Raw genomic sequence first — 27,455 nt, 5'->3', positions numbered from 1 at the left:
TACTGGAGTGGGTTGCCATTTCCTTCTCCAGGGAATCTTCCCGACCCAGGGATCGAACCCAGGTCTCCTGTATTGCAGGCAGACACTTTAACCTCTGAGCCACCAGGGAAGCTCATAGTATATGGTAAAATAGAAAAATAGACTAGTATTAAGATTATATATATGTGTGTGTGTATAAATGGAAGCAGAGATTGATTTTTATTTTAGCATGTATTTTTTTAAATTTATTTTAATTGGAGGCTAATTACTTTACAATACATATAGTGGTGGTTTTTACCATACATTCACATGAATCAGCCATGGGTGTACATGTGTTCCCCATCCTGACCCTCCCTCCTACCTCCCTCCCCATCCCATCCCTCAGGGTCATCCCAGTGCACCAGCCCTGAGCACCCTGTCTCATGCATCGAACCTGGACTGGCGATCTATTTCACGTGTGATAATATACATGTTTCAATGCTATTCAGAGATTGATTTTTAAAGTAAATTATTTTAAGCTAGAGGGAAAGGAGTTAGTTATGTTATTAATACATGAAAGAAATTAGGCATTGAAGTATTATGCCATTCTACCTATCAGGAACTTCTGACTTAAGGGGGAAAGCTAGAAGAGAGCTTATATACATTATACATGGCAGTGTTTACTTAGCACTTGTATTTTAGCATACATAGATGTTTACATTATTGACTGCTTAGTGTCAGGTATAGTTCAAAACTCTTCATATTAACTTGTTTTACTTTAGCAACTATAAGGTATATACTTATATTATCGCCATTTTATACATAAAGAAGCTGAAACATGGAGAGGGAAAGGAACTTGGCCTCCTGTGTGTGTGTACAACTTGTCTGTCTGTGTGTGTGTTTTTATTTTTGATGAAAGAAAAATTAGCTCAGACTTTTTTTTATTTATAAGAATAAAATTGAAATTAAATTATTAAATTAAAATTGAAGCTTAAACGAAAACTCTTGTGCCTTACTTCTGATGCACAGTACATATATTAAAATTTGGTCTAGGGTTGTGTGAATCCTTTGCTGGAAGTGTTATAAATTAAAGTGTTTAATATCTCACCCCTTATCTTTAAGCATTTTAATCTGATTTGGAGTGATTCTAGATCAGATCTGTTTTCTCTTTATCACAGGCTTATCTTACTGAATGTATATCAATAGAATAGATTCAGGAATCTGGCTTTGTATGCTTACTTTTTTTCAGTCATTGTAGGTGAAATATTTACGTGTATATATACAATACACAAATATTTGTGTGGAGAGATAGGATGGAGATATATATGGTTCAGAAATAGTTCAGGGAAACAGAATTGAATTAAGTACAGAAATACATCCATGTTTATATTGGAACATGATACTTGACTAAAGAGGTATTTCAAATCAGTGAGGAAATGTTGAATTTGTGAGAAATTATTAACTGTTGAAAAAAATTCTAGATATATATAGTTAAATTTTAAATGGATTAAATGTCCAAATGTTAATATTTTAAATCATTATAAAAATGTAGGTGATATTTTCATTGGATTCCTGGGAGAGAAAGTTTATTAGGAAATAAATTGGGCTACTCTTGTGATAGCTCATTTAACATGTTTATTTAACTGCCAAAAAATTAGAATATTTGATTTTAAATAGAGGATCAGACAGTGGACTAAATGATAGAATGCAGTGTATTCAACAAAAATAATAAGTATATCCATTGAATACATGATACAAAATACTGTGTATGAAAACAGGTATGTTCTGTTTATTAGCAGTGCTAGAGTAGATGTTTAAAGATGAGTCAAAAGTAATTCTAGAGTGTTCAACAGTGTAAACTTGTTGAATTCTTTTTGTTTCCTGTACTTTCAAATGCATTTTAAAAACTAATGAAAAGGAATTATTTAATTGGAATATTTTATCTTGTTGAAAAATTTTCTAACTTTATTATATTTCTAATCTACAGTTCTCTGCCTTGTAAGGCATAATGTGAAAAGTATTAATTGAAGAAAGACTTTACTGTTCTGTATAAATCAGTTTATCATATGTAATGTGAAAAGTAACAAAATCTAGAATGAATTAAAATATTTTTAGAGTAAAGGAAGTTTTGAATTAAAAAAAATGTGAAGTAATAGCTGAGTAGCAGTTGACTCTAATATTAAAAGTGTCTTACTGAACAAACTCATTTCTTTACTTGTTGTTAACTAGTGTTCTGGTTTTAACCTTTTGAAAACATGCTTTCTAGATTTTTTTTTTTTTTTTTTGACCATCTGCTAAGGAAGATGAAGAGTTCAGGTAATTTAAAAATGGCATAATGAAAAATTGATTCACCGTCTAAAAATAGGTGCTAAGTAAAGTAATGTTGACCAACCAGAGCTGCTAATATGGTCAAATAATGGTATCTTGTTTCAGAATGACCACCTTGGGAGACCATATTTTTATAGTTAACATTTATTGAGTGAGTTTGGGAATGTATGTATGAAAGAGAGGGGGAGAGAGAGAAAACCTACTAGAAGGGACCATGACAGACTCTAGTGGGTCAAATTGTGGTTTTATTTTTGTTGTTTTCTTAAAGTTGTTCTTCATAAAATAGGATGTGATTGAGCTCTAATTTGAGTAGTGACGTCTCTTGTTTTATGTTTTATGTGAAGTTTATGGGTTTATGGGTTTATGGTAGATTGTGGGGGGCAGTTTAGTAAGAATAGTAGCATAGCTAGGAGATAGGTGGTTGTATTTTGGGATGGGGTTTTCTTGTAAGGATGATGTGGTCTTTATAGTGTCTTCTGTAATTTTTTCTTTTTCAAAAATATAAACCATTATTGTATATTGAAGAATTTAATGGATCATGGTAAAATTACCTATTCTTAAGAAAAATCTCACTTCTTATAATTAAGGATCCAAATTTTGGATGTATCAGAAGTGTGTTAGCTATAACAGGAGTCAGCAAATGACCTGACTCCTGATTAAAAAAATAATCAAAAGACAACATTTTGTGACATGTGAAATTCAGATTTTAGTACCTATGAATAAAGTTTTATTGGGACAACAGCTGCTTTTGCTTTATAATGGCAAAGCTGAGTAGTTGTGACAGAGCTCCTGTATGGCATTCTCTTCACTTCCTACTGCTTTGGTTCACTACGAATTTCAGTGCTGCAGTTACACCTTGACAGTATTTTGAATGGCATGTGTATTTCCAGTCTGTAATATTTAGTTTTTTTAAATAAAATTTTCAATATTTATATATGCATATACATCATGTCAGAACAAGAAAAAGAGAGAACAATGAACTCTGAGTGGTGTGCTTTTTAAGGCACAGTTGGAGCATGTATTATTTTATTATTGAGTTAGATAGCAAAAAATTGTTCTTATCTTTTGCAGTGACACTGTAGCTGTGGTAGAAGAATAAAGTATATATTGACATTACTAGACTAAGCATACATCACAGTATTCTTAACTCTCAAATTTTTAAAGTAACAGTCCATTTAAAATGGAACATTTCATTACAGTGTAACTTCATAAAAAGTTGAAAATGAGGCTGCCACCAAAATAAGTTTCTGAGCAACTCATTCATTAGCCAAGCAAAGAAAGCTGTTTACTGATGGTGAGTTAATTAAATTGTGTTTGATTGCAGCAGTCAAAGAAATGTGTCCAGAGAAAATAAATCTGTTTTAGACTATTAACTTTTTGGCAAGAACAGTTGATTTAAGAGTTGAGGACATTTGAAGCAATATCAATAGTCAGTTTAAAAACAAGGCGAAAGATTTAGAATGGTTTTCCTTGTCTTGATGAATCCACAGATTTTATTGATGTTACTCAGTTGTTGATTTAAGGCATCAATACCAAGTTTGAAGTGGCAGAAAAATTAGCTTCTGTGAATAATCTGTGTAGAACAACTTCAGGTAAAAATATTTTCACAGTTGAGAAAACACTAAGTACAATCTGAAGTGGAATCTGGTAAGATGTGCTACAACTGATAATGGTAAAAATACGTGTGAAAGAGAAAGAGGCTTAGTTAGACACATCTATAAAGCTTGTAAAAATGTGAGGTGTTCAGAGCCTACTGTTATACGTTGTACAATTCATCAGCAGGTACTTTGCTGAAAATATGTGAATTTATTACGTGTTACAGAATCAGTATGGTCAACAGTGAACTCGATTTGTTCTCATGGACTTAACTAGCACCAGCTGTACACATTTTTGTTCGAAGCTGAATATCCTGACTGGCTTAGCAGTGGTAACATTTTATTGCAGTTTTTTGATTTTAGGACTGAGTTTGAGATTTTTCTGAACAAAGAGGCAGCCCTCAATCACTATTATCAAATACTGATTGGTTTTGGAAACTAACTTTTTATATGGAGTTGAAAATATTTTTAAATGAATTTAATGTAAAATTACAAGGCATAAGAGCATTCATTTATGAAATTTAGCTGCAGTAAAGTCTTTGAGTGGTAACTGATGTTTGAATTACAAGTAACATCAAGCTGCTTTATACAGTTCTCATCCTGTCAAAATGAGAACTTCATTCCCACATGAATTTGCTTGAATATATTTTCCAACCCCAAACTACAGTTCCAGCAGCATTTTTTCAGACACTGATGCAAGCGCAAAGAATGTTTCCATAATTCAGAATCAATTTAATTGTGCACTTGAGGAACTTCTATCTAACCTTCAATTGGAAGTGATTAATCTGCACTGTAATGACAGAGCGAAAGGCAAATATCACAAGAATAATCTAATAGACTTCTCTAACTGCCTTTGAAATAATGAATATGCTAATTAAAATCATGTGCTTCCGGGTTAATATCAGCATATGGCAGTACTTATTTTTCAGAAAAGATTTTTTTCAAAGATAAATCCTTAAAATCTGATCATCATTATCAGAGGAGTACTTATATTTTGATGATAGGAAACTTGAATTAGGCGGAATGTTCCTTTGCTGCCCCCCTCCCCCTCACCAAGTCCATTCCATTAACAGACTGATCTGTTATAAAATACTATATACAGATATCATTATACCTTACATTTTATCATTAGAAAATATGTAGGAGGCTTTTCTCTCTTGTTACATAAGTCTCTTCATAATTTTGCCCAGTGGCCTGCAAGGACCAAAATACCTTGTGATCAAGCTCTTTATAACAGTTGTGGTATCCCCTGTTGTATAGCAGTGCTTCTCAAACTTGGATGTACATAATTTTTTGAGGATCTTCTTAAAATATGGATTCTGATTTGGTAGGTCTGGGGTGGAACCCAAGGTTTGCCTTTCTTATGCATCTGAGGTGATAACAGGTGTTGGTATCAATGGACTGCATTTTGAGAAGGAAAGCTCTAGTAGTCAAGTTTGTTAGATTTTTATACAGGTATTCTAATATTTGTTAAGCATATGTTATGTGCCAGGAGTTATACCAGGGGCTTTTGGACATACTGACTCTTTAAAATGTCACAGAAACTTGTTAGAAGGTATTAAGGACTGCAGTGAGGTTGGGAACTCTAGCAAGGGTTTTCTGTGTGTTTATTCACTCAGTTGTGTCCAACTCTTTGCAACCCCATGGACTGTAGCCCGCCAGGCTCCTTTGTCCATGGGGATTCTCCAGGCAAGAACACTGGAGTGGGTTGTCATGCCCTCCTTCAGGGGATCTTCCCAACCCAGGGATCGAGCCCAGGTCTCCCACATGGCAGGTGGATTTTTTAATAAGGGAAGCCCAGTAAGGGTTTTGAATTAGAAACTAATTGTTTTGTTTTCCCTTGATTGTATAGCTTCCTCAAGCACCTCATGATGGAGAAGGTGATGGCACACCACTCCAGTACTCTTGCTTGGAAAATCCCATGGATGGAGGGGCCTGGTGGGCTGTAGTCCATGGGGTCGCTAAGAGTTGGACACAACAGAGCGACTTCACTTTCACTTTTCACTTTCGTGCATTGGAGAAGGAAATGGCAACCCACTCCAGTGTTCTTGCCTGGAGAATCCCAGGGACATGGGAGCCTGGTGGACTGCCATCTATGGGGTCGCACAGAGTTTGACGCGATTTAGCAACAGCAGCAGCAGCACCTCGTGAAGGGGAGAGGAAGCTATACATCTTAAGAAACAGAAACAGTGGGAAGCAAAATACTGCATTGGTGGCTGGTACGATAGTAGGGACTGATGTCCTCTTCCCTGCTAAATTCCACAGGGCCAGCAACCAGTTTCCAAGCCAAAGAGTAGACATAGTATGAGTAAAGTGAAAATGTTAGTTGCTCAGTCATGTCCGACTCTTTGCCAGTCTATGGACTGTGGTCCGCCAGGCACCTCTGTCCATGGGATTCTCCAGACAAGACTACTGGAGTGGGTAGCCATTCTCTTCTGCAGGGAATCTTCCCAACCCAGGGATCAAACCCAGGTCTCCTGTATTGCAGGGTGATTCTTTACCATTTGAGCCACAGGGAACTCCATAGTATGTATAGCACATACATATTTTGTAAACATTTTCCCTCAATCTCTTGCTTGCCTTTTTTATAATTTTTTTAAGCTAGCCAATTCAAATTTTTGACAAGTCCAATTTATTTTTTCTGTTTTATTTTTAAGAGTTGTAAAATATACATAAGTAAGATTGACCGTTTTAACCATTTTAAGATATATAGTTCAGTGACTACCATCTCCAGAGCTTTCTTTGTCTTCCCCAAGCAAACCTTTGTACCCATTAAACACTACTTCCGTATTCCCCCATGCCCCTCATCCCTTGGCATCCACCATTCTACTTTCTGTCTCTATGAATTTGACTACTCTAGGAATCTTGTGTAAACAAAATCATACAGTATTTGTCTTTTTATGTCTCACATATTTCACTTAGCATAATGTCTTCGGAGCTTATTTATGTTCTAGCCTAAATTTCCTTCAACTATAGAAAGTAAATTTCCTTCATTTTTCACACCAAATAATATTTAATTTCACTTTATGTATATACAACGTTTTATTCATTCATTCTTTGATGGACACTATGAGTGCTCTTACCTTTTGGCTGTTAATAATAATTCTATCAATATGGATGTACAAATATCTATTTGAGTCTTTGCTTTTACTTCCTTTGGGAGTGAAGCTCACTCACACCTACCTCCACACACTTAGAGGAGAAACTTTCTGGATCATGTAATAATTATGTTTTTAATTTTCTGAGAAACTGCTATACCATTTTCCATAGTGACTGCCCCAGTTTGCATTCCCACCAGCAACACGCAAGAGTTCAAACTTATCCACATCCTTGCTAACAGTTGTTATTTTCTGTTTTTTTTTTTTTTTTTGACTATAGCTATCCTAATGCATATGAAATTGTATCTCATTGTGATTTTGATGTCCATTTCTTTAATCTGTTGGGCAGCTGTATGTCTTCTTTGGAGAAGTGTCTGTTCAAGTTCTTTGTCCATTTTTTTAATTGGATTGTTTTTGTTGTTGAATTGTAGGATGTCTTTATATATTCTAGATGAAAAGTGAAACAAAGTTTTTCAGTCATGTCCGACTCTTTGCGACGCCATGAACTGCAGCACGCCAGGCCTCCCTGTCCATCACCAACTTCCGGAGATCACTGAAACCCATGTCCGTTGAGTCAGTGATTCCATCCATTTCATCCTCTGTCATCCCCTTCTCCTCCTGACCTCAGTCTTTCCCAGCATCAGGGTCTTTTCAATGAGTCAGCTCTTCATATTAGGTAGCCTACGTATTGGAGTTGTAGCTTCTACATCAGTCCTTCCAGTGAACACCCAGGACTGATCTCCTTTAGGATGGACTGGTTGGATCTCCTTGCAGTCCAAGGGACTCTCAAGAGTCTTCTCCAGCACCACAGTTCAAAAGCATCAATTCTTCTGCGCTCAGCTTTCTTCACAGTCCAACTCTCACATCCATACATGACCACTGGGAAAAACATAGCCTTGACTAGGCGGACCTTTGTTGAAAAAGTAATGTCTCTGCTTTTCAATATGCTATCTAGGTTGGTCATAACTGTCCTTCCAAGGAGTAAGCGTCTTTTAATTTCATGGCTGCAGTCACCATCTACAGTGATTTTGGAGCCCCCCAAAATAAAGTCAGCCACTGTTACCCCATCTATTTGCCATGAAGTGATGGGACCGGATGCCGTGATCTTAGTTTTCTGAATGTTGAGCTTTAAGCCAACTTTTTCACTCTCCTCTTTCACTTTCATCAAGAAGCTCTTTAGTACTTCTTCACTTTCTGCCGTAAGGGTGGTGTCATCTGCATATCTGAGGTTATTGATATTTCTTCTGGCAATCTTGATTCCAGCTTGTGCTTCCTCCAGCCCAGCGTTTCTCATGATGTACTCTGCATATAAGTTAAATAAGCAGGGTGACAATATGCAGCCTTGATGTACTCCTTTTCCTATTTGGAACCAATCTGTTGTTCCATGTCCAATTCTAACTGTTGCTTCCTGACCTGCATACAGATTTCTCAAGAGGCAGGTCAGGTGGTCTGGTATTCCCATCTCTTGCAGAATTTTCCACAGTTTATTGTGATCCACACCGTCAAAGGCTTTGGCATGGTCAATAAAGCAGAAATAGATGTTTTTCTGGAACTCTCTTGCTTTTTCGATGATCCAGCGGATGTTGGCAATTTGATCTGTGGTTCCTCTGCCTTTTCTAAAACCAGCTTGAATGTCTGGAATTTCACGGTTCACGTATTGCTGAAGCCTGGCTTGGAGAGTTTTAAGCATTATTTCACTAGTGTGTGAGATGAGTGCAAGTGTGCGGTAGTTTGTGCATTCTTTGGCATTGCCTTTCTTTGGGATTGGAATGAAAACTGACCTTTTCTAGTCCTGTGGCCACTGCTCAGTATTCCAAATTTGCTGGCATATTGAGTGCAGCATCATCACAGCATCATCTTTTAGGATTTGAAATAGCTCAACTGGAATTGCATCACTTCCAATAACTTTGTTCATAGTGATGCTTCCTAAAGCCCACTTGACTTCACATTCCAGGATGTCTGGCTCTAGGTGAGTGATCACACCATTGTGATTATTATGGAGTAGCCATCATAGTCAACAAAAGAGTCCGAAATGCAGTACTTGGATGCAATCTCCAAAACGACAGAATGATCTCTGTTCGTTTCCAAGGCAAACCATTCAATATCACAGTAATCCAAGTCTCTGCCCCAACGAGTAATGCTGAAGAAGCTGAAGTTGAACAGTTCTATGAAGACCTACAAGAACTTCTAGAACTAACACTGAAAAAAAGATGTCCTTTTCATTATAGAGGACTGGAAGGCAAAAGTAGGAAGTCAAGAAACACCTGGAGTAACGGGCAAATTTGGCCTTGGGATACGGAATGAAGCAGGGCAAAGGTTAATAGAGTTTTGCCAAGAGAACGCACTGGTCATAGCAAACACCCTCTTCCAACAACACAAGGGAAGACTCTACAGATGGACATGACCAGATGTTCAGCACCAAAATCAGATTGATTATATTCTTTGCAGCCAAAGATGGAGAAGCTCTATACAGTCAGCAAAAACAAAACCAGGAGCTGACTGTGACTCAGATTATGAGCTCCTTATTGGCAAATTCAGACTGAAATCGAAGAAAGTGGAGAAAAACCACTAGATCATTCAGGTATGACCTGAATCAAATCCCTTATGACTATACAGTGGAAGTGAGAAATAGATTTAAGGGACTAGATCTGATAGACAGAGTGCCTCATGAACTATGGAATGAGGTTTGTGACATTGTACAGGAGACCGGAATCAAGACCATCCCCAGGAAAAAGAATTTTGCAAAAAAGCATTTTGCAAAAAAGCAAAATGGCTGTCTAAGGAGGCCTTACAAATAGCTGTGAAAAGCAAAGGAGAAAAGGAAAGATATACCCATTTCAATGCAGAGTTCCAGAGAATAGCAAGGAGAGATAGAAAGCCTTCCTCAGTGATCAGTGCAAAGAAATAGAGGAAAACAATAGAATGGGAAAGACTAGAGATCTCTTCAAGAAAATTAGAGATACCAAGGGAACATTTCATGGGAAGATGGGCTCAATAAAGGACAGAAATGGTAGGGACCTAACGGAAGCAGAAGATGTTAAGAAGAGGTGGAAGGAATACACAGAAGAACTGTACAAAAAAGATCTTCACGATCCATGGACTAGAGTCTATGGAATTCTCCAGGCCAGGATACTGGAGTGGGTAACCTTTCCCTTCTCCAGTGGATCTTCCCAACCTAGGGATTCAACCCAGGTCTCTCGCATTGCAATCTCTAGATAGCAATCCGTTATGAGACGTAGGACTTGCAGATGTTTTCTCCCATTTACAGCCCACTCCAGTATTTTTGTCTGGAAAATCCCATGGATTGCGGAGCCTGGTAGGCTACCATCCATGGGGTCACAAAGAGTCGGACACAACTGAGCGACTTCACTTTCACTTTTAAGAGGGTTAACAGGTAGGAAGACCAGAAGTTCCCAGGTGGCAGGAGGAAATACACTACAAGTGGCAGGCTTTTCCCCTTCTCTGTTGAGGTTACCTGGTTCTGCCTCAACTTAACTTTTCTCAAACCGTGAGCTAACCAATGGGTTTTTCTTATGTAAATGTTTTCCTTAAGCTGTATTACTGAAACTATGTATTTGCTTTGCAGTCTGCCTTTCTTCAAATTGGTTCAGCCTAAGACTAACTTTTTTTTTTTCTTTTCTTTTCTCAAACCTGGGCTGATAATGGCTAAACAAGCCAGTATTCAGGTCATTTTTGGGGGGGGAGGGGTGGAGAATGACACACCTTTGGTATTCTATCTTAAAAATGCATGTTGTGGGACAGGGGCCTGGTGAAATTCCCTCAACCTTGACGTTTCTCTCTTATCTGATTAGCAGCTTGCTAACAGACATATGCCTTGCTAAAAACTACAGTGGGGCATTCTTTCTGCCCCCTTCTAATGTCTGTCAGAAGCTTTCTGTATCTATTTTACCTTTAATAAAATTGTTACATAAAAAGCTCTGAGTGTCAAGCCTCCTCTCTGGCCCCGGATTGAAATCCTCTCCTCCAAAGGTCTTGAAGCCTTTGTAGCACAGGCTTCAAGTTCGGATGTGGGATCTAGTTCCCTGACCAAGGATTTAACCCTGGTCTCCTGCATTGGGAGCTTAGAACATTAGCCACTGGACCACCAGGGAAGTTAATTTTGATAAAGTCCAGTTACATATATTTTCTTTTGTTGCTGAGCTTTTGTTTTTATATCCAAGAAATCATTGCCAGATCCAGTGTCTGAAGATTTTCCCTTGTTTTTCTTCTATGAGTTTTACAGTTTCAGGTCTTTATATTTAAGCATTTGATCCATTTTGAGTTAATTTTTGTATTTGATGTTAGGGAAGTGTTCAACTTAACATTTTTGCGTGTGGATATCCAGTCTTTCCAATGCTGTTTGTTGAAAAGACTGTTTTCCCCCCCATGGAATGGTCTCAGCATTCTTATTTCTGGGCTCTCTATTTTATTCCATTGGTTTACATGTTTGTCTTTATATTAGTACTGTATATAATATATATATATATTTTTTTGCTCCTGAGAAACCCACCAAAACTATTGGTGAATGCAGAATTTTGCTGCTTCTGTTTTTTGATAAGTGGTGATTAATAAAACAGGAAAAGCATATGGGAAAAAATTCTGACCCCCTACCATACACAAATATTAATTTAGGATAAATCATAGACCTAAGTGGAAAAACATAAAACTTAAAAAGATTGTTTTTTCACTTTGGGACATGCAAAGTTTTCTTGGTAATAGAAAGATAATAACCATAAATAGAAAAATTAGATATTTTCACTTCAAAATTAAACATTTCCTCTTCTCAAATCATTATGAAGAAAATGGATAAAAATCAAAGACTTACAGAAAATGTTTTTCCTGTCTGTCAACCAACTGACAGTTTTTTTTTTTTTTAAGATGTATTTTATGTTTTGGTTGCAGCGTGTCCTCATTGCTGTACACAGGCCTTCTCTAGTTGGGGCGGTAGGGGCTGCTCTTGGTTCAGGGGGCAGGCTTCTGTCGCAGTGCTTGCTGCTGTTGTGGAGCTCAGGCTCTAGGCATGTGGACTTCAGAGTTGCTGCATGTTGGCCCAGTAGTTGCAGCTCGTAGGCTGTAGAACGCTGACTGGCTGGTTGTGGCACACGGGCTTAGTTGCTCCGTGGCACCTGGGATCTTCCTGGACCAGGGATTGAACTGGTGTATCACAATGCAAGGTGGCTTCTTAACCACTGGATGACCATGGAAATAGGAAGTACTAGTGATACTTGACGGAGAAGGCAATGGCACCCCACTCCAGTACTCTTGCCTGGAAAATCCCATGGACAGAGGAGCCTAGTAGGCTGCAGTCCATGAGGTCACTAAGAGTCGGACACAACTGAGCGACTTCACTTTGACTTTTCACTTTCATGCATTGGAGAAGGAAATGGCAGCCCACTCCAGTGTTCTTGCCTGGAGAATCCCAGGGACAGGGGAGCCTGGTGGGCTGCCGTCTATGGGGTCACACAGAGTCAGACACGACTGAAGCGGCTTAGCAGCAGTGATACTTGAAAGTACATTGTCAGGAGTATACTTATGATAGAAACTAGATTCTAGGGACTTAAAACTAGTTAGGGTTATAAATCACCAGTGTAAGGAAATAATTAAATTTTCTGATATTAATTGCACAAAATTCAAGCTTCAGTTTTATTTTTTTTTTAAGGCATATGTGAGACAGAAGGAGGGAGGGAGGGGAGAGATGCACAAGAGAGCAGGGACACATGCAGATGCAAGATTTCTTGAATATTAAGAAGGAATAGGATCAAAAACAAGAAATGAAGGCTTTAGGTTTTTGGACTTAGCTACCTTTTTGTCTAAGATGGAAGAATGAAGAATGGACAGGGCAGATACATACAGGCAGAGAAACGCTAATAAACATGAAAGGGTGGCCATTATCTCTCTAGCCCTCCATCCAGATGAAGGTGGAAGATAATGAGGAAACTTTAAAGGGTTAAGGACTATAGGAATAGCTCTTAAGTTTTAGAAGAAAAACATTACGGTGTGTGAAAGGGGTCTAGTGTAGTTTGAATATGTTTCACATGTGGTTTTGGATTCTGATAATATCCTCCAGCTCCCTTTGACTCACTTAGGTCACTCCTAAAGTTTTATCAGTAGAGAATTAGCAGACATGGAGGAGAGGATTTTTAAGAGTTTAGTTGAACTTTAACTAGAATTTGTGGTGCTTTAGTCTGCTTCGTTGAAATTACATGAGGGAGTTCATTTTCCCCTCTTTAATTCTTAGGGTTTTTGTTTAATAATATAGATGATATCTCAGTGATCTGCTTGATATTTGTGTGTGTTTGTGTCTGCCTGCTAGAAACTGAAAACACTGTACAGAAAAATCTTTGGACATGACAGTAATAAGAGTCTTCCCAGTTTCAAATACACTTAGTCATAAATTGAGTGCTTCCCAGGTGGCTTAATGATAAAGAATCCACCTGCCAAGCAGGAGACATGGATTTGATCCCTGGATTGGAAAGATCTCCTGGAGAAGGAAATGGCAACCTACTTCAATATTCTTGCTTGGGAAATACCATGGACAGAGAGCCTAGCGGGCTGCAAAAGAGTTGGGGTTGCAAAAGAGTCGAACTGTGACCTAGCAACTAAATAACAACAAAACAACCAAGTCATGAATTATATATAAGCAAAATATTTAAGTAGTAATACCACTTAGTGCAAAATTCCATAAAGCTCAGAGTAGGGTGATTATATTATGAGAAGTGGACTTGGGTCCACTAATGGCTCATCAAATTAATTTAATAGCTCACAAACAGCATTTTTTCCTTTTTAATGGATTAGAATAAACTAGAAAATATTGGAGCTTGCAGCATATAGTAATAAACAGTTCTGGAACTTTTAATATAAAATGTATGTATGTATGTGTTGATTTGGGTGAAAATATATTTGTTACTGTGGATTGCAGTCAAAAAGTGTTGGAAATCCATCATAGGTTATTTTGATAAATAATTGTGGACATTATAAAAACCTTTAAAGTCCTTACATTCATCTGCTTTTAGATTCGTTAAGTTTATATTTACATTTCAACTTAATTGTTGTTGTTCAGTCGTGTCTTGACTCTTTGCGACCAGATGGGCTGCAGCACACCAGGCTTCCCTATCCTTCACTATCCCTCGGAGTTTTCTCAAATTCATGTCCATTGAGTTCATGATGCCATCCAACCATCTCATCCTCTGTTGCCACTTCTCTTCCTGCCCAGCATCAGGGTCTTTTCCAAGAGTCGGCTCTTCACATCAGGTGGCCAAAGTATTGGGGCTTCAGCCCAGTATCAGTCCTTCCAGTGAATATACAGGGATGATTTCTGATTTGATCTCCTTGCAGTCCAAGAGACTCTCAAGAATCTTCTCAAAAGCTTCAATTCTTCAGCACTCAGCCTTTTTTATGATCCAAATCTCACATCCATACATGACTACTGGAAAAACTATAGCTTTGACTATATGGATCTTTGTCGGAAAAGTGATGTCTCTGCTTTTTAATACGCTGTTTAGGTTTGTCATAGCTAATTACATAAATATATTTTAGATGTAAGTATATAAATACATATGTAAGTGTGCTTTTTTTTTTTTTTGGTCTTAATAGGTGCAATGGATGAGCTTCATAGTCTGGATCCAAGAAGGCAAGAATTATTGGAAGCTAGATTTACAGGAGTTGCAAGTGGGAGCACGGGGAGCACGGGCAGTTGCAGTGTTGGAGCTAAAGTGAGTAAAATTGTAATCTTTATTTGACATTTTTTCTTTGTATTAAAGTATGCATATTTTGTAAAGGATTTATATTTAACAACAAGTTAGTACTTACTATTATTTTTATGATGTATAGGAAAAAGTCCAGTGTTTTTATACCTGATTTCTAGTATAGCATACTATATTTTGCATACCATTTTACAAAAAGGCAAAATGGTTCTCTGAGGAGGCCTTACAAATAGCTGAAAAAAGGAAAAGAAAGTGAAAGTGAAAAGCAAAGATATACCCATCTGAATGCAGAGTTCCAAAGAATAGCAAGGAGAGATAAGAAAGCCTTCCTCAGTGATCAATGCAAAGAAATAGAGGGAAACGATAGAATGGGAAAGACTAGAGATCTCTTCAAGAAAGTTAGAGACACCAAGGGAACATTGCATGCAAAGATGGGCTCAATAAAGGACAGAAATGGTGTGGACCTAACAGAAGCAGAAGATATTAAGAAGAGGTGGCAAGAATACACAGAACTATACAAAAGAGATCTTCATGACCCCAGATAACCATGATGGTGCAATCACTCACCTAGAGCCAGAAGTCATGGAATGCGAAGTCAAGTGGGCCTTAGGAAGCATCACTACAAACAAAGCTAGCGGAGCTGACAGAATTCCAGTTGAGCTATTTCAGATCCTAAAAGATGATGCTGTGAAAGTGTTGCACTCGATACGCCAGCAAATTTGGAAAACTCAGCAGGAGCCACAGGACTGGAAAAGGTCAGTTTTCATTCCAATCCCAAAGAAAGGCAATGCCAAAGAATGCTCAAACTACTGCACAGTTGCACTCATTTCACACGCTAGCAAAGAAATGCTCAAAATTCTGCAAGTCAGGCTTCGACAGTATGTGAACCGTGAACTTCCTGATGTTCAAGCTGGATTTAGAAAAGGCAGAGGAACCAGAGATCAAATTGCCAACATCTGTTAGATCATAGAAAAAGCAAGAGAGTTCCAGAAAAATACCTAATTCTGTTTTATTGACTATGTCAAAGCCTTTGACTGTGTGGATCACAACAAACTGTGTAAAATTCTTAAAGAGATGGGACTATCAGACCACCTTACCTGCCTTCTGTGAAATCTGTATGCAGGTCAAGAAGCAACAGTTAGAACTGGACATGGAACAATGGACTGGTTCCAAATGGGGAAAGGAGTACATCAATGCTGTATATTGTCACCCTGCTTATTTACCTTATATACAGAGTACATCATGAGAAATGCCAGGCTGGATGAAGCACAAGCTGGAGTCAAGATTTTTGGGGAAAATATCAATAACCTCAGATATACAAATGACATTACATGTATGGCAGAAAGCAAAGAACCAAAGAGCCTCTTGATGAAAGAGGAGAGTGAAAAAGTTGACTTAAAACTCAACATTCAGAAAACTAAGATCATGGCATCTGGTCCCATCACTTCATCACAAATACTTAGGGAAACAATGGAAACAGTGACAGACTTTATTTTTTTGGGCTCCAAAATCACTGCAGATGGTGACAGTAGCCATGAAATTAAAAGACACTTATTCCTTAGAAGAAAAGCTATGACCAACCTAGATAGCATATTAAAAAGCAGAGACATTACTTTGCCAACAAAGGTCCATCTAGTCAAAGCTATGGTTTTTCCAGTAGTCAGGTATGGATGTGAGAGTTGGACCATAAAGAAAGCTGAACGCTGAAGAATTTATGCTTTTGAAATGTGGTGTTCGAAAAGACTCTTGAGAGTCCTTTGGACTGAAAGGAGATCAAACCAGTCAATCCTAAAGGAAATCAGTCCTGGGTGTTCATTGGAAGGACTGATGCTGAAATTAAAACTCCAATACTTTGGCCAGCTGATGCAAAGAAGTGACTCATTGGAAAAGACCCTGATGCTGGGAAAGATTGAAGACAGGAGAAGAGGATGACAGAGGATAAGATGTTTGGATGCCATCACTGATTGGATGGGCATGAGTTTGAGCAAGCTGAGGGATTTGTTGATGGACAGGGGAGCCTGGCGTGCTGCAGTCTGTGGGGTCGCAAAGAGTCAGATACGACTGAGTGACTGAACTGATACTATATTTTGAGTATTTATGTTGTAATATAGCATAATAGGTTTCAAGAGTAGAAATGAATTTGTTAGATGTACTGTCTTTTTCCCATTACATAATTTTCACCTTTCCTTATCCTTTTTGTTTCTTCTTTGCCCCTGTAACTCATGTTGCTGTTATATATGTTCCTATCTATACAGTAGTCCACTGCTGCTACCTCCTGCATAAAATGAATAGTATATCTGTTATGGCTTCCAGTGATCGATCTCAGGTTGTCTCCAACTCCCCGCTACCTCACATTGTGGTGAATTTCTTGTAACTGTTCTCTTTTGTGACTTAGTAAACATTTTTTAAAAATATATTCCTAACAGCAGAATTGATAGAGCATAGGACATGTATAGATTTAAATTGAATAAATAGTGTGTGCTGTTTATAATGGTTGTATAAAACTTATTTGCATTCAGCAGAGTGCATGAGTATTTCTGTATCTCTGTATCCAAGAAACCCTTGGCATCATCCAGATTCCTCATGTTCGATAGCCCAGAAGGTATATTTTGCTGTGCTGTGTGTCTTGCTGGGCTGCTGTGCTGCGCTAAGTCGCTTTATCATGTCTGACTCTTTCCTACCCCATGTAACCCACAAGACTTCTCTGTCCATGGAGTTTTCTGGGCAAGGATACTGGAGTAGGTTGCCAGGGGATTTTCTCCACCCAGGGATTGAGCCCATGTCTCTTTTGTCTCCTGTATTGTTTACCATCAGAGCCACTGTTTTTCATATGTCCCTTGTATATTCTATATATTCCATGTTGATTACATACAGTGCAGATAACTTCTTTCATTTTGTCATGTCTGTTAGCTTTTTTTATAGTATCCATCATATCCACCATAAATATGGTACAGAACTCTTTAATGTTGTTATATTCAAACTCACTAATTTTTTTTGCTTTATGGTCTATACCTTAGTATACCAACTTTTGGTTTTACTAAGAAAAACAGTTGTCACCAGTAACCATCTAGGTCAAATGATCTAGATCTATATCTTTTTTGCTATGTTTATATTTTGTTATTTTACTAATTTTCAGCAATAGAAAATATAATAGCAACTTTATTAGAAATTTTAATATGCATTTAAACATACTTAAAAATCTCTTTGTATCAAGTAAATCTTGGTGCACAAGCATCATAAAAGATGAAGGATATTGTTGTGCATCCTTTGAGCTTAAAAATGGCCCAGGTTCTTGTTGCAGAACATTGTATGATCAAGTCCTTCAGTTGAATGAATTAGTGGATGAGAATACAGTGTTTCCCTTTTTCCTCCTCTTAGAAATATATTGTCCAGTTCATTGATTCTTGAATTTGAGAAAATTCATGTAAGACACTGTCATTTGAAGACTCAGATTTTATTTATATGTTTATTGTCCCCATCATCAGTTTTAGGTGCCGTTATCTCTTTATATTTATTTTCTGATTTGTTTAATAAATGTAAATTATCATCTGTCATTTTCTTCTCTTGATCATCTTAAGTAGAAAATGAAAATTTTTTATTAGCTGGAGTTGATAAAAGCTAAAATCAGACTCCAAAGATAGTTTCTTAGTCATTTATATGTTTTTGAAAGATGATGCAGTACTTTGAGGTAAAGAAAATAACTTTATAATTTATTTATAAATTTATTTTATAATTTATTCACTATTACATCATCCTTTTAGTCATTAAATCTGTACTGTTTTTCTATTTCTACTATAAATTATCACGAAGTTGCTCAAGACAGTACGCATTTATCATCTTATAATTCTGTAGCATCTGAAGTCTGACCCAAGTCTCACTGGGCTAAAATCAAGCTGTCTGCGTTGCTGCATGTCTTTCTGGGGTCTTGAAGGAGAATTGATTTGCCATGCCTTTTCCAGCTGTGAGAGGCTGCCTGCATTTCTTGGCTGATGGTGTCCTTCCTGCATGTTCAGAGCCAGCAGTGTTGCATCTCTCTCAATCTTTGACAATCACATGTAATGGACCATAGCCTAGAAGGGCTCTTCACTTATAATTGCTAATATGATTAGATTGGGCCCACCTCAATCTGGATAATCTGGTATAATTTCCCCATTTTAAAATTCTCATCCTTAATCACATCTGCAGAGTCCCTTTTGCTGTATACAATAACATTCTGGTGTTTAGGGCAGAGACATCAATGGGGAACCAATATTCTGCCTATCATATAATCATTCTTCCGTTTTATTTTAGAGGCTTCTCTTTGTTTCAGCATACTTGAATAATTGATGAACAATGATAAGTAATGACTTCCTTTTATGATATAATAACAAAATATAGGAAAGATAAGATCAGTAAGATCCCATAATGTATTTTGGATTTATGAAAGCCGGTGGACATCTGGTAATTAATTGCAAGGTAGAACGTGTTATATTCTATTAAAAATAAATTCCTATTTTTATTCTGTGGATGGTCTCAAAGAATAAAAGTCCTGAAATATTAATTATTACAAACTGACTTGAAAAAGAAGCCAGAAAGCTAAAGTTGGGTCCAGTGGACTCTGATGGTATTCTAAAAGTGAAATTCTTGTTTCCCACCCGTGAGGCACAAATACAATTGCTTCTGTTTTATAGTTTTACTTTTATATTTATTCTTTAGCCCATTGAGGCCTCATCTTTTATATAATATTGGTAAAGATCAGGTTTTATTTTTCTCCACATAGTAAACCAGTTTTCTCCACTTCTTAAAGCATCCATATTTTCCCACTGATGTGTAATGCACCTGTATTATGTGTTGATTTGCCACGTGTATATTCTGAGCTGTCTGAAATTTACCTTACGTTCCGGTGGTCTTTCTGTGTTCTTCTGTCAGTATCATGTAAAGAATATGGTTGTGTTTTGGTTTGTCTTGTTTCTGTGGTAAAGCAAGTCTCTCCTTTAATCTTCTTTTGTAAGATTGACTCAATTATTTATGGATCTTTATTCCCTCATGTAAAATTTGAGCATGTCTTTAGTTGTTAGCACTTGGGGATGATTCTTCTTTAATAACTCATTTGTATCTTTTTCCTTTAAAGATCAAAAGGAATTTTTGTCCTAAATGCAGATTGATTTTTGGAGTATTGAAATGTTTGTAAGATTAGGTTGTCCCATCTAAGTACCTGAAATGTCTCTCCATTTGTTCAGTTCTCTCTGTAGAGTTATACAGAATTTTTGGCTATTTTTATGAATTTTTTGGGCTTATTTCTGGATACTTGAAAGTTTTTGTGGCTGAAGTATTTTTTATATTTTCTAGTTAGCTCTTGGTGACCTAGGAGGTTTTTTATTTTTATAGACTGGTGTTGTGTTTAGTAGTCTTACTTTGGTCTCTTTTATTGGTTATTCTCCTTTGTTGATTATTTAGATTTGTCCAAGAGAAATAGTTATTTTCCCCAAATTACAGATTTATTTCTTACACTTCATATGTGTGTGTGTGTGTGTGTGTGTTGGTCATGAGCTTCAGTACTATGTCTTGTCCTGTTCAAGAGGAATCATCCAAAGTTTGTCCATTAAGTATAATGTTTGCTGTAGGTTATGTGTATATAACCATGACCACATAGCAGAAGAACTTTTCCATTCCTGGTTAGTTAAGAATTTTTTTGTTCATTTGTCTTAAAAATAGTAAGTGTAACAAATTTTAAAAAACATTGAACTTTGCATTTCTGGGATAAACCCAACTTGGTTATGATATACTATTTTAAAAATTTATTAGATTTAATACATGACTAGCTATTTTAGTTAGGATTTGTACTTGTATGGTTGTAAAAGAAATAGATGCACTGACCTGAAGAGTAATATTTTAGTGAGTTTTGACAAATGTATACACTTGTAGTAATCCACATCTTTTTAAGATATAGAACATTTTCATCACACCACCTTGTCTGTTTTATAAAACAGTATCACACTATCCCCATAAAGTGAACCATTTTCTTGCTGTTTTTAATTTTTTCAACATCGTATATATGGTAGAAAATGTTCATGGGAAGATGAGTAGACGTTTACCTGTAAAACTGTCTTGTCCTGGGGTTTGTTGTGAAGAAAGGTCTTTCATTATCATTTAAATTTCATTAATATTAGTTAGTTTAATTAATCTATTTCAGTTAAGCTTTTCAGACTTATTAGTGGATAGTTATAACACTTGAAAAAAAATCTCAATTCTTATTCATTTCTGTTTATTCTTTCAGATTCTGCTTTTCTGTTCATTCCTGCCAGAGCTCTAATTAAGTAACTGTTTCAAAGAATTTGGTTTTAATCTGTTTCAGTTTATTTTCCCCATTGATTTCTGTCATCATAATTTACTTGTTGGATTTGCTCTGTGGCTCTTCTTCCAGCTGTTGAGTTGAATGAGTTAGATTATTTATATGGCAACATAATTAATATACAGTAAAATGTATGGATTTTAAGTGACTTGTGCTGTAAGTTTTGTGAATGCATAAAATTGTGTAACCTCCACCACAATTAGGATGTAATATAGTTCTCAGAATATTCCCCCATGCCCTTTTGTACTCTGTCCTTTAGGTTGCCTCTGGTAACCACTGATTTATTTACTGTTTTTATAGTTTTGTCTTTGCAAGCCTGTCATACAAATGGAGTCAGTATTATAAATATGTAACCTTAGATTCCGACTTCTTTTATCTTAGAAAAATACATTCCTTTGAGATTCATCCATTGTTGTAATATTATCAATAGTTAATTTTTATTGTTAAATAGTGTTCTATTGTATAAAATATTGATACATTTGTTTTTTAAATTTTTATTAAAATATAGTTGATTTACAGTGTTGTGTGTCAGGTGTACAGCAAAGTGAATTCAGTTATACATGCATACATATATATATATTTTCTTTAGATTCATTTCCATTATAGATTATTACAAGATACTGAGTATAGTTCCCTCTGCTATAGAGTAGGTCCTCGTTGGTCATCTGTTTTTTATACTGTACTGTGTAAAAAATAAACCACAATTTTTTTTTTAATCCATTTCTACTAGATAAAGAGCATCTAGGTTATTTTAAGTATTTTAAGGATTACAAATACACTTACTATAAACATTTGTATGTTCACTCCTCTTAAGTTTAGTTATTTTGAGCTCTTCTTTTGTTATAGAATTAAATTTTTTGCATTGTTTTTTGAAAATACAGTTTGTGTGACATCAGTGCTGAAATGTGCCCTGTTTTATAAACATTTCATATCTAATAGCTTCTAATTGTATTAGTTCAGATCTTGGAGATCTCCTTGTACTGTCGTATTTTTAAATCTTTAATTGTGATTATTGAGGTATGCATTTCAGCTTGTTGTTTATCAGTTTTGGCTTGATGTATTTTGATGCTACCTTTTTACATGCATATATCTTTTTTGGTTCTTTTCATGGCTACATAATTATTTTTTAGAAAATACTTGTTTTTGTTAGATCTTAAGTACTGTCCTTGGCTTTGTTTTGGTTCATATTTGTCTTAGGTATGTTTTTCTGTTCCTTTATTTTTATTATTTTTAATTGTGTTTCTTATAGACAGTATGTCTCCTCTTTTGGACGGAAAATGAGCATTTTTCTCAAATGGTGGATTCAGTCTGTTACACCTATTATAATTATTTTTATTTTCTGACTTGGTTCTGCCATCTATTGGTTGATACCTTCTAATTGATATCTTCTTGACTTTCATTCCCTTCCACTCCTTGCTTTCCATTGGACAGATGCAGTTTTTCCTGATGTTTTAAAGGTTATATGTTTAAAAAAAAAAGTTACATGTTCTGTTTTTAGTTTTATGATGAAACTCTTTAGTCATTTATTTCTGTTCTCTCTCTAACTGGTATTTATGCATTCCTGCATGGTCGCCTCTGCCCACCCCCCTCCCCCACCTTTTTGAAACAACTTTTTACTTTGAAAAGTAATACTATACTTATAGAAAAATTGGAAATATTTTATAAGAATACTTATATACTCTTTATCTAGATTTAAGAAATATAAGCATTTTTGTCAATTTTGTGTTCATGCGTATATACACATCTCCATCATCTCTTTCAAGTATCACTGTCATCTCTGTGATAAATGTGAACAGACCTATGGCTGATTCATGTTGCTGTTTAGTAGAAACTTAACACTGTAAAGCAGTTTTTCTTCGATTAAACAAAACCCCCCAAACTGTAAACAGACCTTTTCAAGGAACCTTACTTCACTTTAGTGGGGACTAGGACTTAGGAACCAAGCTGCTGCTGCTGCTGCTAAGTCGCTTCAGTCGTGTCCGACTCTGTGCGACCCCAGAGACGGCAGCCCACCAGGCTCCCCCGTCCCTGGGATTCTCCAGGCGAGAACACTGGAGTGGGTTGCTATTTCCTTCTCCAATGCATGAAAGTGAAAAGTGAAAGTGAAGTTGCTCAGTCGTGTCCAACTCCTAGCGACCCCATGGACTGCAGCCCACCAGGCTCCTCCGTCCATGGGATTTGCCAGTCAAGAGTACTGGAGTGGGGTGCCATTGCCTACTCCGAGGAACCAAGCTAGGTATGCTTAATGTTACGTGGCAATCTCTTAGAAGAGTGTCAGCTAATGTAGGAAGAATATAGACTCAGAAAATCAACATAGTGTTTCCCAGTACTGATTAAGTTAAGGATCATCAATGGATGCTAAAACCATTTAGTAAAACGTTTTGGAGAACAGTGTTTTACAGGGTTTCAAAGTTTCACCCTAATGTTAGTTGCCAAGTCCTGTCAGAACTCTCTGTGATCTCATGAACTGTAGCAACCTGGCTTCCCGGTCCTTCACTATTTCCCAGAGTTTGCTCAAACTCACATTCATTGAATTACTTATGCCATCCAGTCCAACCATCCTACTGTCTGTTGCCCCTTTCTCTTGCCCTCAGTCTTTCACAGACAGGGACTTTGCCAGTGAATCATCTGTTCGCATCAGGTGGTCAAAGTATTGGAGCTTCAGCATCAGTCCTTCCAGTGAATATGCAGGACTGATTTCCTTTATGATTGACTGGTTTGATCTTGCAGTCTGAAGGACTCTCGAGTCTTCTCTAGCACCAGTTCAAAAACATTAGTTCTTCAGCGCTCAGCCTTCTTTATGGTCCAGCTCTCACATTGTTATATGACTGTTGGAGGAACCATAGCTTTGACTATACGGACCTTTGCCTCTGCCTTTTAATACGCTGTCTAGGTTTGTCATTGCTTCTCTTCCCAGGAGCAAGCGTCTTTTAATTTCATGATCACAGTCATCATGTGCAGTGATTTTAGAGCTCAAGAGAATAAAATCTGTCACTGCTTCCATTTTCCCCCATCTATTTGCCATGAAGTGATGGGACCTGATGCCATTATCTTCGTTTTTTGAATGTTGAATTTTAAGCCAGCTTTTTCACTCTCCTGTTTCGCCTTCATCAAGGGGCTCTTCTGTTCCTCTTCACTTTCTGCCATTAGAGTGGTATCATCTGCATATCTGAGGTCGTTGTTATTTCTTTCGGCAGTCTTGATTCCAGCTTGATTCATCCAGCCCGGCATTTCACATGACATACTCTGCATAGACGTGAAATAAGCCGGATAGCAATATACAGCCTTGACATGCTGCTTTCCCCAATTTTGAACCAGCCCTTTGTTCCATGTCCAGTACTAACTGTTGGTTCTTGTCCTGCGTACAGGTTTCTCAGGAGGCAAGTAAGATGGTCAGCTGTTACCAACTCTTTAAGAATTTTCCAGTTTGTTGTGATCCACACAGTCAAATGCTTTAGTATAGTCAGTGAAGCAGAAGTAGATGTTTTTCTGAAACTCCCTTGTTTTTTCTATAATCCTTCAGATGTTGGCAGTTTGATCTCTGGTTCCTCTGCCTTTTCTAAACCCAGCTTGTACATCTGAAAGTTCTTGATTGACGTACTGCTGAAGCCTAGCTTGAAGGATTTTGAGCATAATCTTGCTAGCATGTTAAATGAATGCAATTATATGGTAATTTGAACATTCTTTGGTGTTATCTTTCTTTGGGACTGGAATGAAAACTGACCTTTTCCAATCCTGTGATCACTGCTGAGTTTTCCAAATTTGCTAGTGTATTGAGTACAGCACTTTAATAGAATCATCTTTTAGGATTTGAAGTAGCTCAACTGGCATTCCATCACCTCCACTAGCTTTGTTTGTAATAATACTTCCTAAGGCCCACTTGACTTTACACTGTAGGATGTCTGGCTGTAGGTGAGTGACCACCCCATTGTGGTTATCTGGGTCATTAAGACCTTTTTTTGTATAGTTCTTCTATGTATTCTTGCCAACTCTTCTTAATCTCTTCTGCTTCTGTTAGGTCCTTGCTGTTTCTGTCCTTTATTGTGCCCATCTTTAAATGAAATGTTCCTTTCGTATCTCTTTTTCTTGAAGAAATCTCTAGTCTTTCCCATTCTGCTGTTTTTCTCTCTTTCTTTGAATTGTTTACTTAAGGCTGCTTTCTCATCTCTCCTTGCTATTCTTTGGAACTCAGCGTTCAGTTGGGTTTATCTTTCTCTTTCTCCTTTGCCTATTTTTTTTTCTTCTTTTCTCATCTATTTGTAAGGCCTCCTCAGGCAACCACTTTGTCTTCTTGCATTTCTTTTTCTTGGGGATGGTTTTGATCACTGCCTCCTGTGCATTGTTACAAACCTGTCCATAGTTCTTCAGGGATTCTGTCTACCAGATCTAATCCCTTGAATCTATTCATCATCTCCACTGTAATCATACAGGATTTGATTTAGATCATACCTGAGTAGCCTAGTGGTTTTTCCTACTTTCTTCAATGTGAGCCTGAATTTTGTAATAAGGAGCTGATGATCTGAGCCACAGTCTGCTCCAAGTCTTGTCTTTGCTGACTGTATAGAGCTTCTCCACCTTTGACTGCAAAGAATATAATCAATCTGGTTTCAGTATTGACCATCTGGTGATGTTCATGTGTAGAGTCATCTCTTGTGTTGTTGGAAGAGGGTGTTTGCTGTGACCAGTGTGTTTTCTTGGCAAAACTCTGTTAGCCTTTGCCCTGCTTCATTTTGTACTCCAAGGCCAAACTTGCCTGGTACTCCAGGTATCTCTTGACTTCCTAGTTTTGCATTCCAGTCCCTTATCATGAAAAGAACATTCTGGGCATTGGTTCTAGAAGGTCTCATAGGTCTTTATAGAATCGTTCAACTTCAGCTTCTTTGGCATTAGTTTTTGGGGCATAGACTTGGATTACTGTGATGCTGAATGGTTTGCCTTTGAAACGAACTGAGATCATTCTGTCATTTTTGAGATTGCACTAAGTACTGCATTTTGGACTCTCTTGTTGGCTGTGAGGCTACTCCATTCCTTCTAAGCAATTCTTGCCCACAGTGGTAGATATAATGGTCATCTAAATAAAATTTACCCATTTCCATCCTTTTTATTTCACTGATTCCTAAAATGTTGATGCTCACTCTTGCCATCTCCTGTTTGACCACTTCCAATTTACCTTGATTCATGGACCTAAACATTCCAGGTACCTATGCGATATTGTTCTTTATAGCATCAGACTTTACTTTTACCCCCAGTCACATCCACAGCTGGGCATCCTTTCTGCTTTGGCCCAGCCTCTTCATTCTTTGGAACTATTTCTGTAGTCTTTCCCGGTAGCATATTGGACATCTGTCATCCTGGGGGGCTCATCTTTCTGTGTAGTATCTTTCTGCCTTTTTATACTGTTCATGGGGTTCTCAGTGCAAGAATACTGAAGTGGTTTTTCATTCCCTTCTCCACCCTATAGATTAGTTATTAATTATAAAAGAGCAAATGTGCCTTTAAAGTAGAGAGATGTGTTGATTACCACCATAGTAAATAAGGTTAAGCTTTGCACTAGTCATGTCACAGAGAGCTTGATATGCGCATCTCGAGGGTGATGTAATAAGAATAACACTGATCACTTCTAGTTTTCATTGCTTTGAATTTAATCATGAGGAAATACCCCTGGGGCATCCTGGTGGCTGGTGCCATGAAGAGCAAACAGAAGTAGAGGGACCATTCTAAGTCGGATGAGACAAAAAAGACTTATTAGCCAAATGCAGTGTGTGACTCTAGATCCTGATTTCTTCCTGGATTGGGAGAAAAACAATTTTAAAGGACATTTTTGAGACAACAGGGAAAATTTGAGTGTGGAGTGTATGTTGGATGATGATACTGTACTAATGTTGGTTTTGTTGTTCTTTGGGGGATAAGCTTGTATTATAAAAATACTTACTTAAATTTAATAGTACAGGTAAAGATTAGAGAGGGCTTCTCTGGTGGCTCAGTGGTGAAGAACCCGCCTGCCATTGCAGGAGATGTGGATTCGATGCCTGGGTTAGGAAGATCCCCTGGAGGAGAAAATGGCAACCCACTCCAGTATTCTTACCTGGGATTTTGCATGGACAGAGGAGCCTGGCAGGCTACAGTCCATGGGGTATCAAAAGAGTCGGACACGGCTTAGCAAATAGACAATAACAAACAACAGAACCTTACAGGATGTCAGATAGTGGTGAGCAATGACTCTTACAGTGTTTTTTATTTGAATTGATAGTGATAACGTGCCTGTGAAATGCATTGTTAATACGAGTCAGATTTTAATAATAGCAACACCAGGAGTTTGTAATGTGGAAATAAACCCATTTGAAGAATCAAATTTCTGATAATGATCATGCTCTGAGAGAAGAGGAATGAGGGAGAAAGATAAGAAAATCATCTAGGAATATAGAATAGTTCATTAAGATTT

At 37.2% G+C, this 27,455-nt stretch overlaps 1 protein-coding gene across 8 annotated transcripts in view; it reads left to right on the top strand.

The window, feature by feature from the left end:
- The window catches only part of TLK1 (tousled like kinase 1), a 180,922-nt gene that overhangs the window by 54,195 nt on the left and 99,272 nt on the right, over nucleotides 1–27,455 (top strand). For all 8 annotated transcript variants that reach the window (XR_015147590.1, XR_015147591.1, XM_086357586.1 and 5 more), the window contains exon 2: nucleotides 14,573–14,691. Coding sequence is in view for 2 of the 8 variants with exons in the window: in XM_086357558.1 (XP_086213684.1) it covers nucleotides 14,573–14,691 (119 nt within the window). In the remaining 6 variants the exon portion in view is untranslated. The remainder of the gene's footprint in view (nucleotides 1–14,572; nucleotides 14,692–27,455) is intronic.

The sequence above is a fragment of the Bos grunniens genome, chromosome 2 (assembly GCF_055505025.1).
Source record: "Bos grunniens cultivar Pamir isolate PY7600 chromosome 2, Bosgru_T2T1.0, whole genome shotgun sequence".
NCBI lineage: Eukaryota > Metazoa > Chordata > Mammalia > Artiodactyla > Bovidae > Bos > Bos grunniens.
Note: the sequence above shows the minus strand (reverse complement) of the source record. Positions and strands in the feature narration are given on the sequence as shown.